At 40.0% G+C, this 19,647-nt stretch overlaps 2 protein-coding genes across 2 annotated transcripts; both read right to left on the reverse strand.

The window, feature by feature from the left end:
• Positions 1-933: 933 nt before the first annotated feature.
• Positions 934-11,119, reverse strand: LOC137072677 (zinc finger protein ZFP2-like). The gene is made up of 4 exons (XM_067440591.1): positions 11,076-11,119; positions 10,418-10,585; positions 8,065-8,629; positions 934-4,190 (listed from the first exon to the last, which is right to left on the reverse strand). The coding sequence occupies exons 2-4, from the start codon at positions 10,583-10,585 to the stop codon at positions 3,037-3,039; spliced, it is 1,887 nt and encodes a 628-aa protein (XP_067296692.1). The 5' UTR covers positions 11,076-11,119; the 3' UTR covers positions 934-3,036.
• Positions 11,120-11,868: 749 nt separating this feature from the next.
• On the reverse strand, positions 11,869-18,960 carry LOC137072671 (zinc finger protein 271-like). Its single transcript, XM_067440582.1, has 4 exons — positions 18,897-18,960; positions 18,194-18,361; positions 15,864-16,455; positions 11,869-14,191 (listed from the first exon to the last, which is right to left on the reverse strand). Exons 2-4 carry the CDS (start codon positions 18,359-18,361, stop codon positions 12,726-12,728), a joined length of 2,226 nt encoding a protein of 741 aa, XP_067296683.1. The 5' UTR covers positions 18,897-18,960; the 3' UTR covers positions 11,869-12,725.
• Between the last annotated feature and the right edge of the window lie 687 nt (positions 18,961-19,647).

The raw sequence follows: 19,647 nt of genomic DNA on the forward strand, positions 1-19,647 counted from the left end.
TCAGTCAAACGGTGGGAGTGGACGGGGGGTGGAGCAGGATTTTGTGTTGCTGTTGATTTGAAGTCCGTTTGCTATTTGGGGAATGAACCCAACGCTATGATTGGTCAAACTCTTTTTTTTTTGCTGTTTTTTGTATTGCTGTTGCTTGATTGAGTACTGCACATGCACAGAGGTGTCACCAATAGCTAATTTTCTTTAGTTTTTTTTAAAAGTTTTTTCTTATAGACAAAATTGCACCAGCGTACAGGTTGGCATGCATGAAGCTATGCTTATTCTGGGGTTGTATTGTTTTACTGTAGTGAAACAATAGGACATTGCTTTGGTTACTCTTGTAGAACCATGCTTATTTTTCTTAAGCTAAGTGGGCGAAGAAAAGCTTCATTTCAACTTATTAAAAAGACAGACAAATAATAACCTGAAACACATAAATAATGTTAAACAGATAAAACTCACCATTAGTGCTACAGTTGTCTTTCTTTCTTCAGGGGTTTTACCGGTAGATGAAATAGCATCACAGCGCCTCCAACAGTATGAGCAATGGCATAAAAGACTAGAGATTAATTTCAAGATTCAAATCTGTAAATAAATGCGGCTGTCAAGCCAAAAAACTAACATTGTGACTTTAGACCATTTTACTGTACCTGATGCATATCTATGTCTGGATCATTTCAGCTTTGTGTAACAAATTGACTGAGGGGAATAAATCTCATTCCATCATGTTTTACAGTAAGTATTAAATAATTACTAAAATAATTAGGCCTAAACTATCTTCAAGTGCAAGGTGTAGTTATTCAGAAAACAAGTCACAGTCATTGACCATTAATGTGTGTTTATAAATAGAATTTAAAGATAAAGAAAATATATTAATTAACTGACTTTTATTTAGACATCAAAAAATTATGAACGAAAGAATATAATACTTCCAACTTAAAAAAATCAACTATATTACAAATAGGCCTACATAGATTTTTGTGAGTTTTCACTCATGAGCCTTTGTTTAAAACATGCGCACATTTACAAACATATACAAATACACACATACAGTGCACCCGGAAAGTATTCACTATGCTTTTTTTTCACATTTTGTTTTGTGACATCCTCATTCCAAAACTAATTAAATTCATAAATTTTTCCATCAATTCTATAAACAGTACTCCAGAATGACAACGTTTGTTTGAAAACTATGCAAATTTATTAAAAATAAAAAATGCAACAAAAAAAAAAATCACATGAACATAAGTATTCACAGCCTTTGCTTAATACTTTGTTGAAGCTACTTTGGCACCAATTAAAGCCTCAAGTCTTTTTGAATAGGATGCTACAAGCTTGGCACACCTATTTTTGGTCAGTTTCTCCCGTTCTTCTTTGCAGCACCTCTCAAACTCCATCAGGTTGGTTGGGAAGTGTCGGTGGACTGCCATTTTCAGATCTCTTCAGAGATGTTCAGTCGGATTCAAGTCTGGGCTCTGGCTGGGCCACTCAAGCACATTCCCAGAGTTGTCCCGTAGCCACTCCTTTTTTATCTTGGCTGTGTGCTTAGGGTCGTTGTCCAGTTGGAAGATGAACCTTTCTCCCCATTTTGAAGTCCTGAGCACTCTGGAGAAGGTTTTCATCAAGGATGTCTCTGAGTCTGTACATCGCTGCATTCATCTTTCCCTTGATCCTGACTAGTCTCTCAGTTCTTGCCACTGAAAAACACCCCCACAGCATGATGCTGCCACCACCATGCTTCACTGTAGGGATAGAATTGGCCAGGTGCTGAGTGGTGCCTGATTTCCTCCAGACATGATGTTTGCCATTCAGGCCAAAGTGTTCAATCTTTGTTTCATCAGACCAGAGAATTTTGTTTCTCACGGTTTGAGAGTGCTTTAGGTGCCTTTTGGCAAGCTCCAAGCGGGTTGTCATGTGCCTTTTACTGAGGAGTGGCTTTCGTCTGGCCACTGACCCATACAGCCCTGATTGGTGGAGAGCTGCAGAGATGATTTATCTTCAGGAAGGTTCTCCTCTCTCCACAGAGAAGCGCTGGAGCTCTGTCAGAGTGATCATCGGGTTTTTGGTCACCTCCCTGGCTAAGGCCCTTCTCCCCTGTTTCGCCGGGCTGCAGCTCTAGGAAGAGTCCTGGTGGTTTTAAACTTCTTCCATTTACGGACCTGTTAATTGAAACCTTCAATGCTGCAGAAATATTTCTGTACCCTTCCCTAGATCTTTGCCTTGATACAATCCTGTCTCAGAGGTCTACAGACAATTACTTGGACTTCAGGGTTTGGTTTGTGCTCTGACAGGCACTGTTAACTGTGGGACTGTATATAGACATATAGTGCCTTTCCAAATCATTTCCAGGATGCACTGTACATATACACACAGTGTCATCAAAAATCAACCCAATCGCTTCTATGGTTCGTATCTCTACATTCAAATCCTTCGTTCCCACTTTCCCGGTAAGCTGCTGTTATTTGCAGATGGAAAGCATACAATTACTGTAATACGCCGCATATTGCAGAAAAGCGCATGTTATCTAGGAGCCATTTGAATTATTTTGATAATCCAAATAGCTGAAGAAATAAGGCCTGTTCACACCAAGGAGACTAACTACAAAGATAACAAAAAAGATATAGTTCTAATAATATCTCAATAGTAAAGAATAGTAGAGTTCACAACACAGCTATAACGATGACAATATCGTTAGAATCACTTTCAGAATGACTTTATCCTGCTGATGAATGGGTCTCCATGGTAACACGAATACAGCTTGTTTGGATGTGTTGGCGGTTGTACACTCATCACTACAGTGCATTGTGGGATGGAATGAGTACACGCGATAACGTCCACTTATGGTTTCGGACACCCCTAAAAATGGCCGCCTCCTCAAATAGTGTAAAATCTTGATTAGCTGGTTCAGGTGTGTTTGTGTTGGACCTAAACTCTGCTGGACAGTGGCCCTCCAGAAGCAGGTTTGGGTACCCCTGTTTCTAAACGCATTTTAGTTTTTTTTTTACAACCATAAAAAAATGTTCCCGTAACAATAAGGTCATGAAGCTATGATGGTTCTGGGGCAGCGTGTTTCTTCTGGTGAGTCTGAAATCCCCATTTAAAAGAGAATCTCTCGCCACAGATGGAGCAGCGGTACGGTTTCTCTCCGGTATGCCATCGCTCATGGATCTTCAGGTCACTTGATCGAGTGAAAGTCCTGCTACAATGTGAGCATTTAAAGGGTTTTTCTCCAGTATGAATCCTCTGGTGGAGTTGTAAGCCACTTGCATTAGTAAAACCCTTCCCACATTCAGTACAGGGATACGGTCTTTCTCCTGTGTGAACTCTCTGATGAACTTTGAAATAAAATGGACTGGCAAAGCTCTTCCCACAGTAGGAGCACAGGTACGGTTTCTCTCCGGTGTGAATCCTCTCATGGGTTTTGCGGTGAGTCGAATGATAGAAACGTTTCTCACAATGTGAACACTTATATGGTCTGTTATCAGAATGTATTTTTTGGTGTAACTTTAGAGCACTTGAGTTTGTAAAGGTTTTCTCACATTCATCGCACTTGTACGGCCTCTCATTGGTGTGTGTGAGTAGATGATTCTTCAGACCCGATGCCTGGTTGAAGCACTTCTCGCAGTGAGGGCACTTGTACAGCTTCTCATTGGAGTGTATGAGTAGATGGTTGTTCAGATGGGATCCTTGGTTGAAGCTCTTCTCGCAGTGAGGGCACTGATATGGCCTCTCATTGCTGTGCACAAGTAGATGTTTCTTCAGATGGGATCTCTGGTTGAAGCTCTTCTCGCAGTGAGTGCACTGGTATGGCTTTTCCCCCGTGTGGATTCTCTTATGCATCGAAAGATGTTGATTGGTGCGGAAATACTTGTCACACTCACTGCAGTGCAAAGTCTTTTCACTGTGTGTCTTTATATGAGCTCTCATATTATAAGGAGTTGTGAAAAAATCCTTCCCGCACTGTTCGCAGCGAAACTCTTTCTTCACGGTGTGTTCTTTTGCATGAAGTCTCCTCTCTTTTGAGGTAGAAAAGCTGATGTCGCATATCTTGCAGGTGAAGTCTTTCTGTTCTGTGAGTTTTCTCTGATGTCTCACTATATTTTCCTGTTTGCTGAATGTTTTTCCACAGTCAGTCACTGTCCGTCGCTCTTTGGATGTAGAGGCAGTTTCTCCATCAGAAGATGAACCAGCGTCGCCATCTGAAAGGAAGAATATTGACATATAACTTTTAGAGCTGAACGATCAGTCAAAATAATACTGAAATTGCAATATGTTTTAGTGCGATTATCAAAAAGCCAAGGCTGTGATTAAAATAAATACAAAGTCTGATTTGATATTTTACATGTGTGCAGCTAATGATATGCCGTTCTCAGTGTCTCAAATTTAGACGATTTTACAACATATTCTACCCCACATTAATTTAGATCAAAACATGGAAAATATATTATGAATTTAATACTGATTCTGTTACTTCACCATCTAAATGAGTAAATTCCCTGGTGTTGAATTAACACGACTCTGTTCATATAGGAACCACCAGCAGGGTGTTTAAGTAAAGCCTAGTCCACATGTACACAAAGATATATTTTTATAAAGAGTTTAAAAAAATTTTTTTTTAAATGCCTCAACATAAAAACACAAAACACACTATGAAACACTGTCAAGAGCATGCTAATCCAACAGTTGGAAACCGTAAAGCCATGTTGGCCAGTCAGACACCTGGCAAAAATATTTATTGCCAGTTCTGATTCTAACGTTCAAATCTCCAGTTTCTCTGTCCACAGGACAACACTGCAACCAGAGTTTCTAAAAATCTTTACCCTGACAGGAGTTTTGAAAAAAGTTAATTTTTAGTGTTCGGATTCTGAGGACGTGATTACAAACGGACAGTGTTCGGATTCTGAGGATGTGATTACAAACGGACAGTGTTCGGATTCTGAGGACATGATTACAAACGGACAGTGTTCGGATTCTGAGGACGTGATTACAAACTAAAGCAGTGCTAGAGTTAATTACTACCTAAGTGATTAATTGAGGGATGACTGTTTGATTATTAAAGACATCTGATGATAATGAGCAGAATCACTGAAGGACAGAGAAACACAAGAACTACAATTGACTTAAGCCACAGCTTTAGATGAAGTCAACTGAAAAGACATTAAATCTCTTTATTCTGTAATTTATCTACAGTTCTTTTTGAGAACAACAGAGGCTTAGCTGTTGATGGCTAATTAAAAGTGTTTGGTCATCATTATAGTGATCAGTGTTTCCTTTAGTTGGGCAGTTTATGGTCTTTGTAACTAAGGCTAAAAATATTTATTTCAAGTTGAAAGGCAGATATTTGCTCCTAGGTGAAAGTTGTAGAATCCAGATTTTTAGTTGTGGTTTTAAGATTATTTTTATTGTCAGAATACGACAAACATTTTTTAAAATTAGTTTTTAAGTCAGTTTTCCTTAAAATAAATTTCTTTGAAAAATGAACGTATAAAGACTTCAACCTACTCCGCAAGAACAGAGAAAAAAGTTCTCGCTCCCAGGGCAGTGAGAACAAAATGACATAATCTGGTTTGGGAGTTCTTGCATCTTGTTCTCGACACATCGCCTGAGCAGAACTTTTTTCTTGCAGGTGTCCGATAACTATTGTGTGATTGGTCATACATTTAAAGTGGACGTGGTTAATGCAGAGAAATGCATATGATTGGCACCTGCTTTTCTCATGAAGTATGGAATGTGCTGGCCAGAACGAACTTTGTTGTTCTTGCCACCTTGGGAAACTAACAAATTTCTTTGTTCTTGCAGAATATGTTCCAAGCTTTAGTTTCTGCATGTTCTGATAGGTGATATTGTTTCTACTTTCTAGTCATAAAACAGGTTTATGTTATCTGATATATCTTTGGCACAGTTTGCAGTGTAGCCTGCAGTATTAATCATTTTACATACTGTGTCTCAGAAAAGTTCTCAGTATTACAATTAAAAATGCAAATGCAATTAAAATGTCTGTCCAACATGAACAGGGCCCTTACGAGATGAGTTTAGCCACTTAGCCATTGTTTAAATTCACCTGTTTTAAGCCGGGTGCACACTGTGCGATTTTGGCCATGATTTGGCCGTCTGGGACAAATTTAGCAAATCCTAAAAGATTCCTCAGATCCTAGGCTAAAATCTGACGTCTTTGGTCGTTAGTTTGACATGTCCACCGGCAGCCGATTAATGAGCGCTGCGATCAAATTTTACCTCAGACGAAATTCTGGCAGTGTCAGAAGATTTGGCACACAATCCTGCAGTGTGACTTCTCCTACGACGACAGTCAAATATCTCCGTTTTTCAAGACAAACTATGACCAAAACGAGTACTAGAGATTTCTTTGTAGCCAGCATTTCAGTCCCGTGTGTAATGCAGCTCACCGTCACCGAACGCGTCGTTCATTGATGATATAAAACTCCGGGTGAGTTTTCTTGCGCGCGTCCGTTTTTAGCGCGCCTTCACTATCGTGCAGTCTGACATTAATGACAACTGAGATCTTACAGTGTGACACGGCGATCATGTTCGTACAGTCTGACAAGGGACATTCGCAAAGGATTTTGAAAAATCGCAGTGTGCAGGACCCATTTGACGGCTAGCTGTATCTCACGCTGAAGTCCCGTGGGAACTCAGCGGTAGCTGGAAAAAAGGCAGTCCATTTGGGAAGAGCGTCGTGTGTGTAAAGCACGATTATTTTAAATTACTGCACATCTTTCCTCAAGCCGTGTGTGCCCAAATGGAAGGATACAAGTTTACATTACCTCCACAGTGGCTGCACCCGTCTTTAACCATGGAATGGCATTATTCTTCAACTGGCTCCGTGTTGCAAGCACCAATCCTGTGTTGTGTCTTAGTAAGTTAGTCAAGTGTTCGCTGCAAATTTTCACAATTCGGAAAGGCACAAACGTGAACAAAAGCCCGATCGGATCATCACTCTAGTGATGTCCGGTTCACGAACGAATCATTCTTTTCAACCGGTTCTTTTTAGTGAACCGGGACGAACCAGTTCACCAAATTGGACTGAATCATTTTAAACGGTTCGCGTCTCAAATTAGTGCTGATCACACAAGTTACTTTAGTTACTCATTTTCTGACATGAGTGACAGGCCCTCTGAATATAAAAAAACTAATGTCTTGAATTATATGTTGTAACTCAAGCCGTTCACTGAACTGAGTCATGTTTTGCTGAGAGATCTGATGAACTCACGAGTAGCTGATACTGAGCATGAGCGAGTAACTGAACGAGAAGCGGTCCTCTCCTCAGGATCAGCAGTACAGAATCAAAAACTGTTTCTCCCGGACACGTTCAATACTGACGACCGACGAGCCGATGAGCAGAGCCTCTTCATACACACAATGCTCTTCTCGACTGGACTATTTGCCTTTTTCCGGCTACAACACCATGTCCCCACGGGACTTCAGCACGAGACACAGCTGGCCATCTAAAACAGGTGAATTTAAACAATGGCTAAGTGGCTAAACGCATCTCGTTGTCATGTAAGGGCCCTGTTCATGTTGGACAGACATTTTAATTGCATTTTGTGTCTGTTAAGAGGCACAAAGACACCCTTTACGTTATGCCCCCAAAGCTGCCGTTTTAACTGAGGGGGGCTCTGGGCATTAACTGTAATAACTCCGTGTTGCAAGCACCAATCCGATTCAGGTTTTTTTCTGTACACACAAAGATATAACGATCAAGATAAACTTAAAAATTCACCATAGTTGTCCTTTAACTGAATTTACCACAGGTGGACTCCATTCAAGTTGTAAAAACATCTCACCTGAGCTCTATTTTGAGTGTCATGTCAAATTTGAATACTTGCGTAAATGTGAATTTTTCATTTTTTATTTTTAATACATTTGCAAATATGTTATTATGGGGTTTTGTTTGTAAAATTTGGATGAAAATATTGAATTTAATCCTTTTTTGAATAAGGCTGTAAAATAACAAAATATGGAAAAAGTAAAGCCATATGACTACTTTCTGGATCCACTATACTGTAATTCAACAATAGGGAATTTACTGTGTGGTCATAAAAGAATAAAACATACCTGAAGGAACAAAGTCATCATCCTCCTCAAAAACATCATCATTCTGATCTTCATCCTCATCCTCAACATCCTCACGATCATTCTGATCTTCATCTTCTTTAACCTCCTCATAGCTCTGCTGTTGTTCGTCTTCAGTGGTCCCATCTCCTCTGCTCTCTATTAGGTTCCAGCAATCCTCCAGTTTGACGGAGCACATCTTCAGCGACATCTGCTGTTCTCCAGCATTACAGTCAGAGGTTTGATCAGTGGATCCATGACCCTGAGCTTCTGTCAAATCGTTCCCATCATCCTTATCCTCGTGTTGTTGGTCATCTGCTATGGTTTCGTCTCCTCTGCTGTCTATCAGGTTGTTGCAGTCCTCAAGTTTGATGGAGCACATCTTCAGCGGCGTCTGCTGTTCTCCAGCGTTACAGTCAGAGGTTTGATAAGTGGATCCATTATCTTGAGTGTCAGTATAACACAGTAAAGTGAGGCTGAGCTGTGAGTCCTGTGTGCCTCTGGATCTCCAGACTGAATCTGGAGCTTCTGTCCCATCAGTCACACACACTGAAACCTTCTCCAGATCCTGAAAAACACATCACAGATAAACACAAATAAAGATCAACCTGTTGATATTAGCCTCATTACTCCACTACAGTGAGTAAAATAAGTATTTGAACACCCTGCTATTTTGCAAGTTCTCCCACTTGGAAATCATGGAGAGGTCTGAAATTGTCATCGTAGGTGTATGTCCACTGTGAGAGACATAATCTAAAAACAAAAATCCAGAAATTACAATATAGAATTTTTTACTATTTATTTGTATGATACAGCTACAAATAAGTATTTGAATACCTGTCTATCAGCTAGAATTCTGACCCTCAAAGACCTTTTAGTCTTTAAAATGTCCACCTCCACTCCATTTATTATCCTAAATTAGATGCAACTGTTTGAGGTCGTTAGCTGCATAAAGACACCTGTTCACCGCATACAATCAGTAAGAATCCAACTACTAACATGGCCAAGACCAAAGAGCTGTCCAAAGACACTAGAGACAAAATTGTACACCTCCACAAGGCTGGAAAGGGCTACGGGGAAATTACCAAGCAGCTTAGTGAAAAAAGGTCCACTGTTGGAGCAATCATTACAAAATGGAAGAAGCTAAACATGACTGTCAAACTCCCTCGGACTGGGGCTCCATGCAAGATCTCACCTCGTGGGGTCTCAATGATCCTAAAAAAAGGTGAGAAATCAGCCCAGATATACACAGGAGGGAGTTGCACAAGAGCTGGGACCACCGTTTTCAAGGTTACTGTTGGTAATACACAAAGACGTCATGGTTTGAAATCATGCATGGCACAGAAGGTTCCCCTGCTTAAACCAGCACATGTCCAGGCCCGTCTTAAGTTTGCCAATGACCATTTGGATGATCCAGAGAAGTCATGGGAGAAAGTCATGTGGTCAGATGAGACCAAAATAGAACTTTCTGGTCATAATTCCACTAAAACTGTTTGGAGGAAGAAGAATGATGAGTACCATCCCAAGAACACCATCCCTATGAAGCATGGGGGTGGTAGCATCATGCTTTGGGGGTGTTTTTCTGCAACTGACAGCGCGATTGCACTGTATTAAGGAGAGGATGACTGGGGCCATGTATTGCAAGTTTTTGGGGAACAACCTTCTTCTCACAGTTAAGACCATTGAAGATAGGTTGAGGCTGGGTCTTCCAACATGACAATGACCTGAAGCACACAGCCAGGATAATCAAGGAGTGGCTCTGTAAGAAGCATATCAAGGTTCTGGCGTGGCCTAGCCAGGCTCCAAACCTAAACCCAATAGAGAATCTTTGGAGGGAGCCCGAACTCCGTATTTCTCAGCGACAGGCCAGAAACCTGACTGATCTAGAGAAGATCTATGTGGAGGAGTGGGCCAAAATCCCTCCTGCAGAGTGTGCAAACCTGGTGAAAAACTACAGGAAACGTTTGACCTCTGTAATTGCAAACAAAGGCTACTGTACCAAATATTAACATTGATTTTCTCAGGTGTTCAAACACTTATTTGCAGCTTTATCATACAAATAAATAGTTTTTAAAAAATCATACATTGTGATTTCTGGCTCTTTTTTTTATAGATTATGTCTCTCACAGTGGACATGCACCCACAATGACCCTTCCATGATTTCCAAGTGGGAGAACTTGCAAAATATCAGGGTGTTTAAATACTTATTTTCCTCACTGTACATCTTTAGAGGTTATATTGGTGATTTTATGGCATATTTTGCTGCTGGCTTAATTTGAGATGTGCATAAGAAGTGAGAAGCTAACAAAACTTTGGTTTGATTGAGCTGAAGGATGAAATGATGAGCGGCTCAAACCTCTCTGTTGGGTTTGTCTCCTCTTTCTCTCAGCTTTGCCTCCAGTGACGCCACCTCTTTCTTCAGCTGACAGATTTCACTGATGAAATCCTCAATATCCAGCATGGACAGATCAGTTCCTACTGATTTACAGCAGATCACGTCCATCTGTGCTTTCATGGTCAACATCTGAACACAAACACATCATCATTACAATAAAGACAAATGTATAATGTACTGACATGGATTTAAACTATAAAAAGGGAGCACAGAAACATTTTTTTCAGATGTAAAAGTGTTTAGGGGGTTTTCAGTATTGAGCCAGTACAAGCAGGAATGTTATCAAAAATATATGACATTATTACATGTATAACTAAAACATGAAATTGTTAGATATCTACTAATTCCTCCTGAAATCTTGAAAACTTTAAAAGCATCTGGCATTGAAGATTATTCTTTGTGTTTGTGTTAGTACAGTAACTGCTTACTACAATTACCATGGTTAAAACATGGTTACTGTAGCAAAACAATAGGACATTGCTATGGTTACTATAGCAAAACCACTTATTTGTCATAAGCTAAGTGGGCTAAGAAAAGCTTCATTAAGCTCATTAAAAACTAGAGATAGAGAGATAACAAGCTAAAACACATGAATAACGTAAAACAGATTAACACTCACTGTCGTTGTGCTCCAGTTGTCTTTCTTTCTTCAGTGGTTTTAACCGGTAGACTACTAAATAGCGTCACAGCGCCCCCTACAGCACGAGCGATGGAGCAAAAGACTTCAAGAGGTTCACCAAGCCAATTTATCTTCATAAAATTAGTATTGTATTTCAGCAGGGTCTCTCGGATCTTAAAATACACATTGTAGATGTAATACAGTCATATAATATAAGTATGTTAAGTCATTATTAAATAAATAAATCGAAAAACGAATATTAATCAGTCAGCCATTATATCAAAAAGACCGTCCATTTTTAAATTACCCTTCGCGGTTTTTATAGAAGTCAGGAGAAAGAGCGGGTGGAGATCAGAGGCGCGCATTAAAAGAAGAAACGTGCCAGACGCTTTCAATTTGAAATAGTTCCTGTTCCTCACTCATTCTGTTGATCTCTGTGTCCTGAAAAAACACTGTCAGTTTCCACAATTCATTTAGAAACACAAGCATTTTCAACTGCAATAATAAGAAATATTTCTTGAGCAGCAAATCAGCATTTTAGAATGATTTCTGAAGAGTCATTGGACACTACTTGGGGTAACAGCCGATTAAAATGCAGATTTGACTCAATGAAAAAAATACAATGGAATATAGAATAGTTACTTTAAATAGGAATATTTCAACACTATTAGGTTTTTGCCGTTTTTATCGCAACTCCAACAGAAAACAGACATTTAGAAAGCTGGCCACAAACACACGCTCACTGAGACAAACAGAGAGAAATTACACAATAAACGTACACTGTTAATTGCATTACATTGCTTTATTGTATTCTAAGACATACTCTTACTTTTGTCATTGTTACTACGGTTACCGATACCTAAATACAGGCTTGACACCTGTTCTACGTTACACAGTATTCACAGCGCTACTGTAAGTTGATTTATGAAGGAGACATTTCAAGCTTCAAACCTGCAAGTAAATGCGGTTGTCAATCCCAAAACTGACAGTGTGACTTTAGACCATTTTACTGTACCTGTAGTGTATGTATCCATGTCTGGATTATTTCAGCTTTGTGTAACAAGGTAACTGATGGAAATAAAGCTCATTTCATGCCATCAGTTTTTTGTAATTATTAAATAACTACTAAAAAAAATTAGGCCTAAACTATCTTGAAGTGCAAGGTGTAGTTCTTCGGAACACAAATGGCTTTCAATAAATCACAGTCATTGATCATTAATGTGTGTTTTTATAAATAGAATTAAAACACAATATTAATTTACTGATTTTTTTTTTAGAAATCAGAAAATCATGAACGAAAAAGTATAACACTTTAAACTTGGTAACATGAATAACATGAATACAGCTTGGTTAAATGTTGTGGCGGTTGTACACTCGTCACTACAGTGCATTGTGGGATTGAATAAGGTCCACTATGGGTTCGGAGACCCCTACAAATGGCCATCTCCTCAAATAGTGCCATATTTTAGGGGTCGATTTTGGACACAACTCTTGATTAGCTGGTTCAGGTGTTTATTTAGGGTTTGTGCTGAACTCAGTGGCCCTCCAGGAACAGGTTTGGGCACCCCGGTTTCTAGACGCATTCAGGTTTTTTACAACCATTAAACAATGCTCCCATACCAGTGCACAACCTAACAATAATAACACAAGCTATGATGGTTCAGGGTCAGCGTGTTTCTTCTGGTGAGTCAGAAATCCCCATTTAAAAGCGAATCTCTCGCCACAGATGGAGCAGCGGTACGGTTTCTCTCCGGTATGCCATCGCTCATGGATCTTCAGGTCACTTGATCGAGTGAAAGTCCTGCTACAATGTGAGCATTTAAAAGGTTTTTCTCCAGTATGAGTTCTTGTGTGTATTTTTAAGTCACTTAGCTTATAAAAACCCTTCCCACATTCACTACAGGGATACGGTCTTTCTCCCGTGTGAACTCTCAGATGAACTTTGAACGAATATGGACTAGCAAAGCTCTTTCCGCAGTCAGAACACAGGTACGGTTTCTCTCCGGTGTGAATCCTCTCATGGGTTTTGCGGTGAGTCGAATAATGGAAACGTTTGTCACAGTGTGAACACTGAAATGGTTTGACATCAGAGTGTATTTTTTGGTGTGACTTTAGAGAAGTTGAGTTTGTAAAGGTTTTCTCACATTCACTGCACTTGAACGGCCTCTCATTGGAGTGTAAGAGTAGATGGTTCTTCAGAGTGGTTTCGTATTTCAAGCTCTTCTCGCAGTGAGGACACTGGGACAGGCTCTCACTGGAGTGCATGGGTAAATGATTCTTCAGAGATGGTCCCTGGTTGAAGCTCATCTCACAGTGAGGGCATTTAAAAGGCCTCTCATTAGTATGTGTGAGTAGATGTTTCTTCAGAGTCGATCTCCGATTGAAGCTCTTCTCACAGTGAGTACAATTAAATGGTCTCTCAGTGCTGTGTGTGAGTAGATGGCACTTCAAAGTTGATCTGAGGTTGAAGCTCTTCTCGCAGTGAGGACACTTGTACAGCCTCTCATTGGTGTGTGTGAGTAGATGGCTCTTCAGTCCCCATTCCTGGTTGAAGCTCTTTTCACATTGATGGCATTTGTACGGCCTCTCATTGGCATGTATGGGCAGATGTTTACTCAGGTGGGCTCGCTGGTTGAAGCTCTTCTCACATTGATTGCACTTGTACGGCCTCTCATTGGTGTGTATGCGCAGATGGTTCTTCAGAGTTGATCTCAGGTTGAATCTCTTCTCGCAGTGAAGACACTGGTACGGCTTCTCCCCCGTGTGGATTCTCTTATGCTTTGAAAGATTTCCTTTGGTGCGGAAATACTTGTTACACTCACTGCAGTGGAAAGTCTTTTCGCTGTGTGTATTCATGTGAACTCTCATATTTAGAGGAGTGGTGAAAAAATCCTTCCCGCACTGTTCGCAGTGAAACTCTTTCTTCACGCTGTGCTCTTTTGAATGAAGTCTCCTCTCTTCTGAGGTAGGAAAGCTGATGTCGCATATCTTGCAGTTTAAGTCTTTCTGTTCTGTGTGTTTTCTAAATGTTTTTCCACAGGACGATCTCTTCCTTGTCTGTCGCTCTTTGGATGCAGTGGCCGTATCTCCATCAGAAGATGAACCAGTGTAGTCATCTGAAAGGATCAAAATGAGCATGAAATATGAAATAACTTTTTCTGTAGATTCTATATGAATTAAATGAGCAGGGCTGAACATTTGAGTGGGGTGGGGGGAGGGTTTCATCTCTAGCCCTATGTGGACGGGTCTACTATTCTAAACGATGTTTGACCAACTATTCTTATCCCTTGACTAACATCTTTGAGTTTATTACAGAGTTGGGAGTGTGTGTTTTCTAGATGTGCATGTTACAGAAGGCCGTGTGCTGTGAAAAATAGAAATCTGGAACTTTGTGTATATGCATGTATGTAGCAAACAGGGTTCGGTACATTTTAGATTTCATGATTATTATGGCTCTGAGGAAGAAACTGTCCTTGAATATTTTTGTCCTCGTTTTGATGGACCTGTAACGCCTGCTTGATGGCAGCAAGTCATACAATTTAAACCAGGATGTGAGGATAAGAGTGCCAAAAGCTGCTGCGTCCATGTGTGTTGCCATCTTTAATAGCAACGAAATATTAATGCTGCATTCTAGTTGGACGTTTGAACATTTTGAATCTACTCGTGCGTTCACAGCGAATTGGACGTACACATACATAAACCAAGTGTTTGAAACTAAATAGACGTGTGCTGGAGGCGAAAGGGGAAGTTGGGAGGAGCAAGCGCTAGGCGGTTGTATGTTTCCGAGATGGAAAGGTTCACCACTCTGTATATGCTCTGTAAGCATCACTGTACGTCTGGAGACCCTCTGGAGGTGTACCCACTTTGGAGTGTTTCACCACTTGCTCTAGGAGCTGTGCCTGGATGACGGCAGCTTTTTTGCAGTATTAAACACACATTTATTCTGGGTAAACCCATCTCGATTTGTTTTCACCCTGCAGCTCAGGCTAAAAACCTGAACATTTTTCTATCCTGCTTCTGTTACAAATTGCCTGGGACAATCACAAACTAGCTTATCCACCTGGTGCGCTATTGGCGGATTTAACACAAAGACAATAGAGAAGCAATCAGAAAATGGTCTGATAGGTTGAAGGACTATCCAAATGCACACAGAGTTATTTTGCAGTAGAAAGTACAGAGCAGACTCCCCAGAATAATGTTCAATCTTAAAAGATCAGTCTTAAGGAGAGATGGAACCCCGCAAGATATTAATAGTTTTACCTCATATCTATTTATAATTCTTGGCAAAGTAATAATTTGAAAATACAATTAGATTAACAACACAGGCCTGAAGTGTAACTAGACTAAACTTTTGTTGGCCATTGTCACTCATTAATCAGGTCATGTTGTGCGCGCTGTAGCTCCGCGTGAAAGATCGCTCTCGCTCTCTCTCTTCTAGTTTGCTAATAGTATTGCTTGTAGAACCAGCTGGAAATATAGAATTTGCATATAAATGTCTACAAAGCAATCATAAATAGTATGTGTATTTTCTTCATTTCTCTAATTACGACAGCAGAACCGATAGCATGAAAGCTGATCGATACTGCAATCTTTCATAATTTAGCACTAGGGCTCGTTTAATACGTCGGTTCGGTACACATCCCTATATGCAACAGAAAAGGTAGTTATCACTTGTGACAAATGCTGCACTAAACAAATTTAGGTCAGAACATACATCAAATATTTTACAATTAAATATTACTAATTCAGTTATTTCAGAATTTCTGGTCATAAAAGGAAGAGACATACCTGAAGGAACAAAATCATCAACATCATCATTCTGATCTTCATCCTCATCCTCAACATCCTCATGATCATTCTGATCTTCATCTTCTTTAACCTCCTCCTCATAGCTCTGCTGTTGTTCGTCTTCAGTGGTTTCATCTCCTCTGCTCTCTATCAGGTTCCTGCAGTCCTCCAGTTTGACGGAGCACATCTTCAGCGACATCTGCAGCATCTGCTGTTCTCCAGCATTACAGTCAAAGGTTTGATCAGCAGATCCATGATCCTGAGCTTCTATACCATTGTTCCCATTGTCAATCCAATCATCCTTCTCCTCATGGCTCTGCTGTTGTTCGTCTGTTGTATTTTCATCTCCTCTGCTCTCGATTAGGTTGCTACAGTCCTCTAGTTTGACAGAGCACATCTTCAGCGGCGTCTGCAGCATCTGCCGTTCTCCAGCGTTACAGTCAGAGGTTTGATCAGCGGATCCATGATCATGAATATCAGTATAACACAGTAAAGTGAGGCTGAGCTGTGAGTCCTGTGTGCCTCTGGATCTCCCGACTAAATCTGGAGCTTCTGTCCCATCAGTCACACACACTGAAACCATCTCCAGATCCTGACAAACAAATCACAGATAAACACAAATAAAGATCAACCTGTTGATATTAGCCTCCTTACTCAGCTGTTATCTCTAGAGGTTATCCGGAAAGTATTCACAGCACTTCATTTTTTCCACATTTTTTTATGTTACAGCGTTATACTAAAATGGATTAAATGCATTATTGTTTTACTCAATTTTATAAAACAATACCCCATAATGACAATGTGAAAAGTTTGTTTGAAATCTTTGCGAATAATTAAAAATAAAAGCCAAAAAACATCACATGTAAAGTGTTTACAGCCTTTGCCATGACAATCGAAATTGAGCTCAGGTGCTCCTGTTTCCACTGATCATCCATGAGATGTTTCTACAGCTAGATTGGAATCCACTTGTGGTAAAGTAAATTGATTGGACATGATTTGGAAAGGCACACACCTATCTATACAAGGTTCCACAATTAACAGTGCATGTCAGAGCACAAAGCAAGCCATGAAGTCCAAGGAATTTTCTATAGACCTTAGAGACAGGATTGTATCGAGGCACAGGTCTAGGGAAGGGTGCAGAAATATTTCTGCTGCATTGAAGGTTCCAATGAGAACAATGGTCTCCTTTATCCATAAATGGAAGGCCAAACTGAGTGATCGGGGAAGAAGGGCCTTAGCCAGAGAGGAGACCAAGAACCTTATGGTCACTCAGAGCTCCAGCCCTTCTCTGTGAAGAGAGGAAAACCTTCCAGAAGAACAACCTTCTCTGCAGCTCTCAACCAATCAGGCCTGTATGGGAGAGTGGCCAGACGGAAGCCACTCCTCAGTAAAAGGCACATGACAACCCGCCAAGAGTTTGCCAAAAGGCATCTGAAGGACTCACAGCAACTAAATTATCTGGTCTGACGAAAAAAAGATTTGACTATTCAGTCTGAATGGAAAGTGTCATGTCTGGAGGAAATCAGGCACCGCTCATCACCTGGCCAATCCCATCCCAAAATTTAAGCATGGTGGTGGCAGCATCATGCTGTGGGGATGTTTTCAGGGGCAGGAACTGGGAGACTACTCAGGATCGAGGGAAAGTTGAATGCAGCAATATACAGAGACATCCTTGATGAAATCCTGCTCCAGAGTACTCTGGACCTCAGAATGGGGAGAAAGGTTAATCTTCCAACAGGACAACAACCCTAAGCATATAGCCAAGGAAAACAAAAGTGGCTATATAACAGCTCTGTCACTGTCCTTGAGTGGCCAGAGCCCAGAGTTGAACCGGATTGAACATCTCTGGAGAGATCTGAATATGGCTATGCACCGACGCTTCCCATCCAACCTGATGGATCTTGAGGGGTCCGGCAAAGAAGAATGGCAGAAACTGCCCAAAAATAGGTGTGCCAAGCTTGTAGCATTATACTCGATAAGCTTTAATAGGTGCGTCAACAAAGTATTTAGCAAAGGCTGTGAATACTTATGTACATGTGAGACACCCCTTATTTTATTACCTTATTTTATCTTTAATAAATGTGCAAATAAATGTGCAAATATTTAAAACAAACGTCTTTCAGGGTGTTATTATGAAGTATTGTTTGTAGAATTGAGGAAAAAAATAATACATTTAATGCATTTTGAAATAAGGCTGTAACATAAGAAAATGTAGAAGAAGAAAAAAACGCTGTGAATACTTTTCGGATGCACTGTATGCAATCACCAGACCAAGCTCAATTTAAGGTTGAACATTGGTCTGGGGAGTTTGCTAGATGAGCGGCTCAAACCTCTCTGTTGGGTTTGTCTCCTCTTTCTCTCAGCTTTGCCTCCAGTGACGCCACCTCTTTCTTCAGCTGACAGATTTCACTGATGAAATCCTCAATATCCAGCATGGACAGATCAGTTCCTACTGATTTACAGCAGATCACATCCATCTGTGCTTTCATGGTCAACATCTGAACACAAACACATTATTACTATAAAGACACATTTATAATGGCCTTGCATTGATTAAAACTCAAAATTCAGAGAATATTCAGAAACATTCATTTCAGATGTAAAAGAGATTGGGAGTGTTCATGTTTAGTATTGAGCCAGCACATAGCAGGAATATTATAATAAATTACATGTAACATATATTGATTGATTTATCTTTATTGTCATTGTCAAAACAAAAACCTCAATTAAGCAGCTCTTCAAACAAAGCACATTACATTTAACAATAGAATTAATCCAAAAAGAAGTCAACCTAAAAAAAACTAAAATGCACTGAACATTAATTAGTACAGTAAGATATTGTTCACTACAAACGCTATGGTTAAAACATGGTTACTGTAGTAAACCACTAGGACGTTATGATTACTGCAGCAAAATCGTGGTTATTGGCAGGTGGGCGAGGAAAGGCTTCATTAAAGCTTATTAAGTATGACTTTGAATATCAAAAAACAACAAAACACATGAAATATGTAATGTAAAACAGATTAAACTCACCGTTTGGGTGCTCCAGTCGTCTTTATTTCTCCTTCAGGTGGTTTACCGGTGGACTAAACAGCGCCACAGCGCCTCCTACAGTACGAGCGAGTAAACATAATTGTATTGCGTTGCCAAGAGACGAATATACTACCATTTATTTACATAATTATTGAATAAACACGATACCGAATTAGTCAGTCAACCGTTAAATCAAAATGGCCGTTATTTTTTAAATTCCACGAGTTCGCGGTTTTCTGTGGAAGAGGCAAGCAGTAAGGAAAAACATGTTCCAGCGCTTTGAAATTAATGTTCTTCAATCTTTCTGTTGGTAAATCCTTTATAGAACTATCTTCTTACACACAATTTCCACATTTTATTAAGCAGCAATAGCATTTTAAACTGCGATAATAACGTGGAAATTTACAGAAAATCATTTTAGAATGATTTCTGAGCACTCATGTGACACTGGAGGCTGGGGTACAGCCAATCAAAAACGCAGATTTATACTCACTGAAAAAATAATCATTTTAATACAGTATTTAGACAGTATTCAGGGTGCTACTGTAAGTTGATTTGTGAAGGAGACATTTCAAGATTTAAATCTAAGTAAATAAAGCGGTCGAGCCCCAAAACGGACATTGTGACATTAGACCATTTTACTGTACCTGTAGTGTATGTATAGTGCATATCCATGTCTGTATCATTTCAGCTTTGTGAAACAAAGTGACTGAGGTAAATAAGGCTCAAGCTCAAGTTGTTATAGTAATTA

Source organism: Pseudorasbora parva, chromosome 4 (genome assembly GCF_024679245.1).
Source record: "Pseudorasbora parva isolate DD20220531a chromosome 4, ASM2467924v1, whole genome shotgun sequence".
NCBI lineage: Eukaryota > Metazoa > Chordata > Actinopteri > Cypriniformes > Gobionidae > Pseudorasbora > Pseudorasbora parva.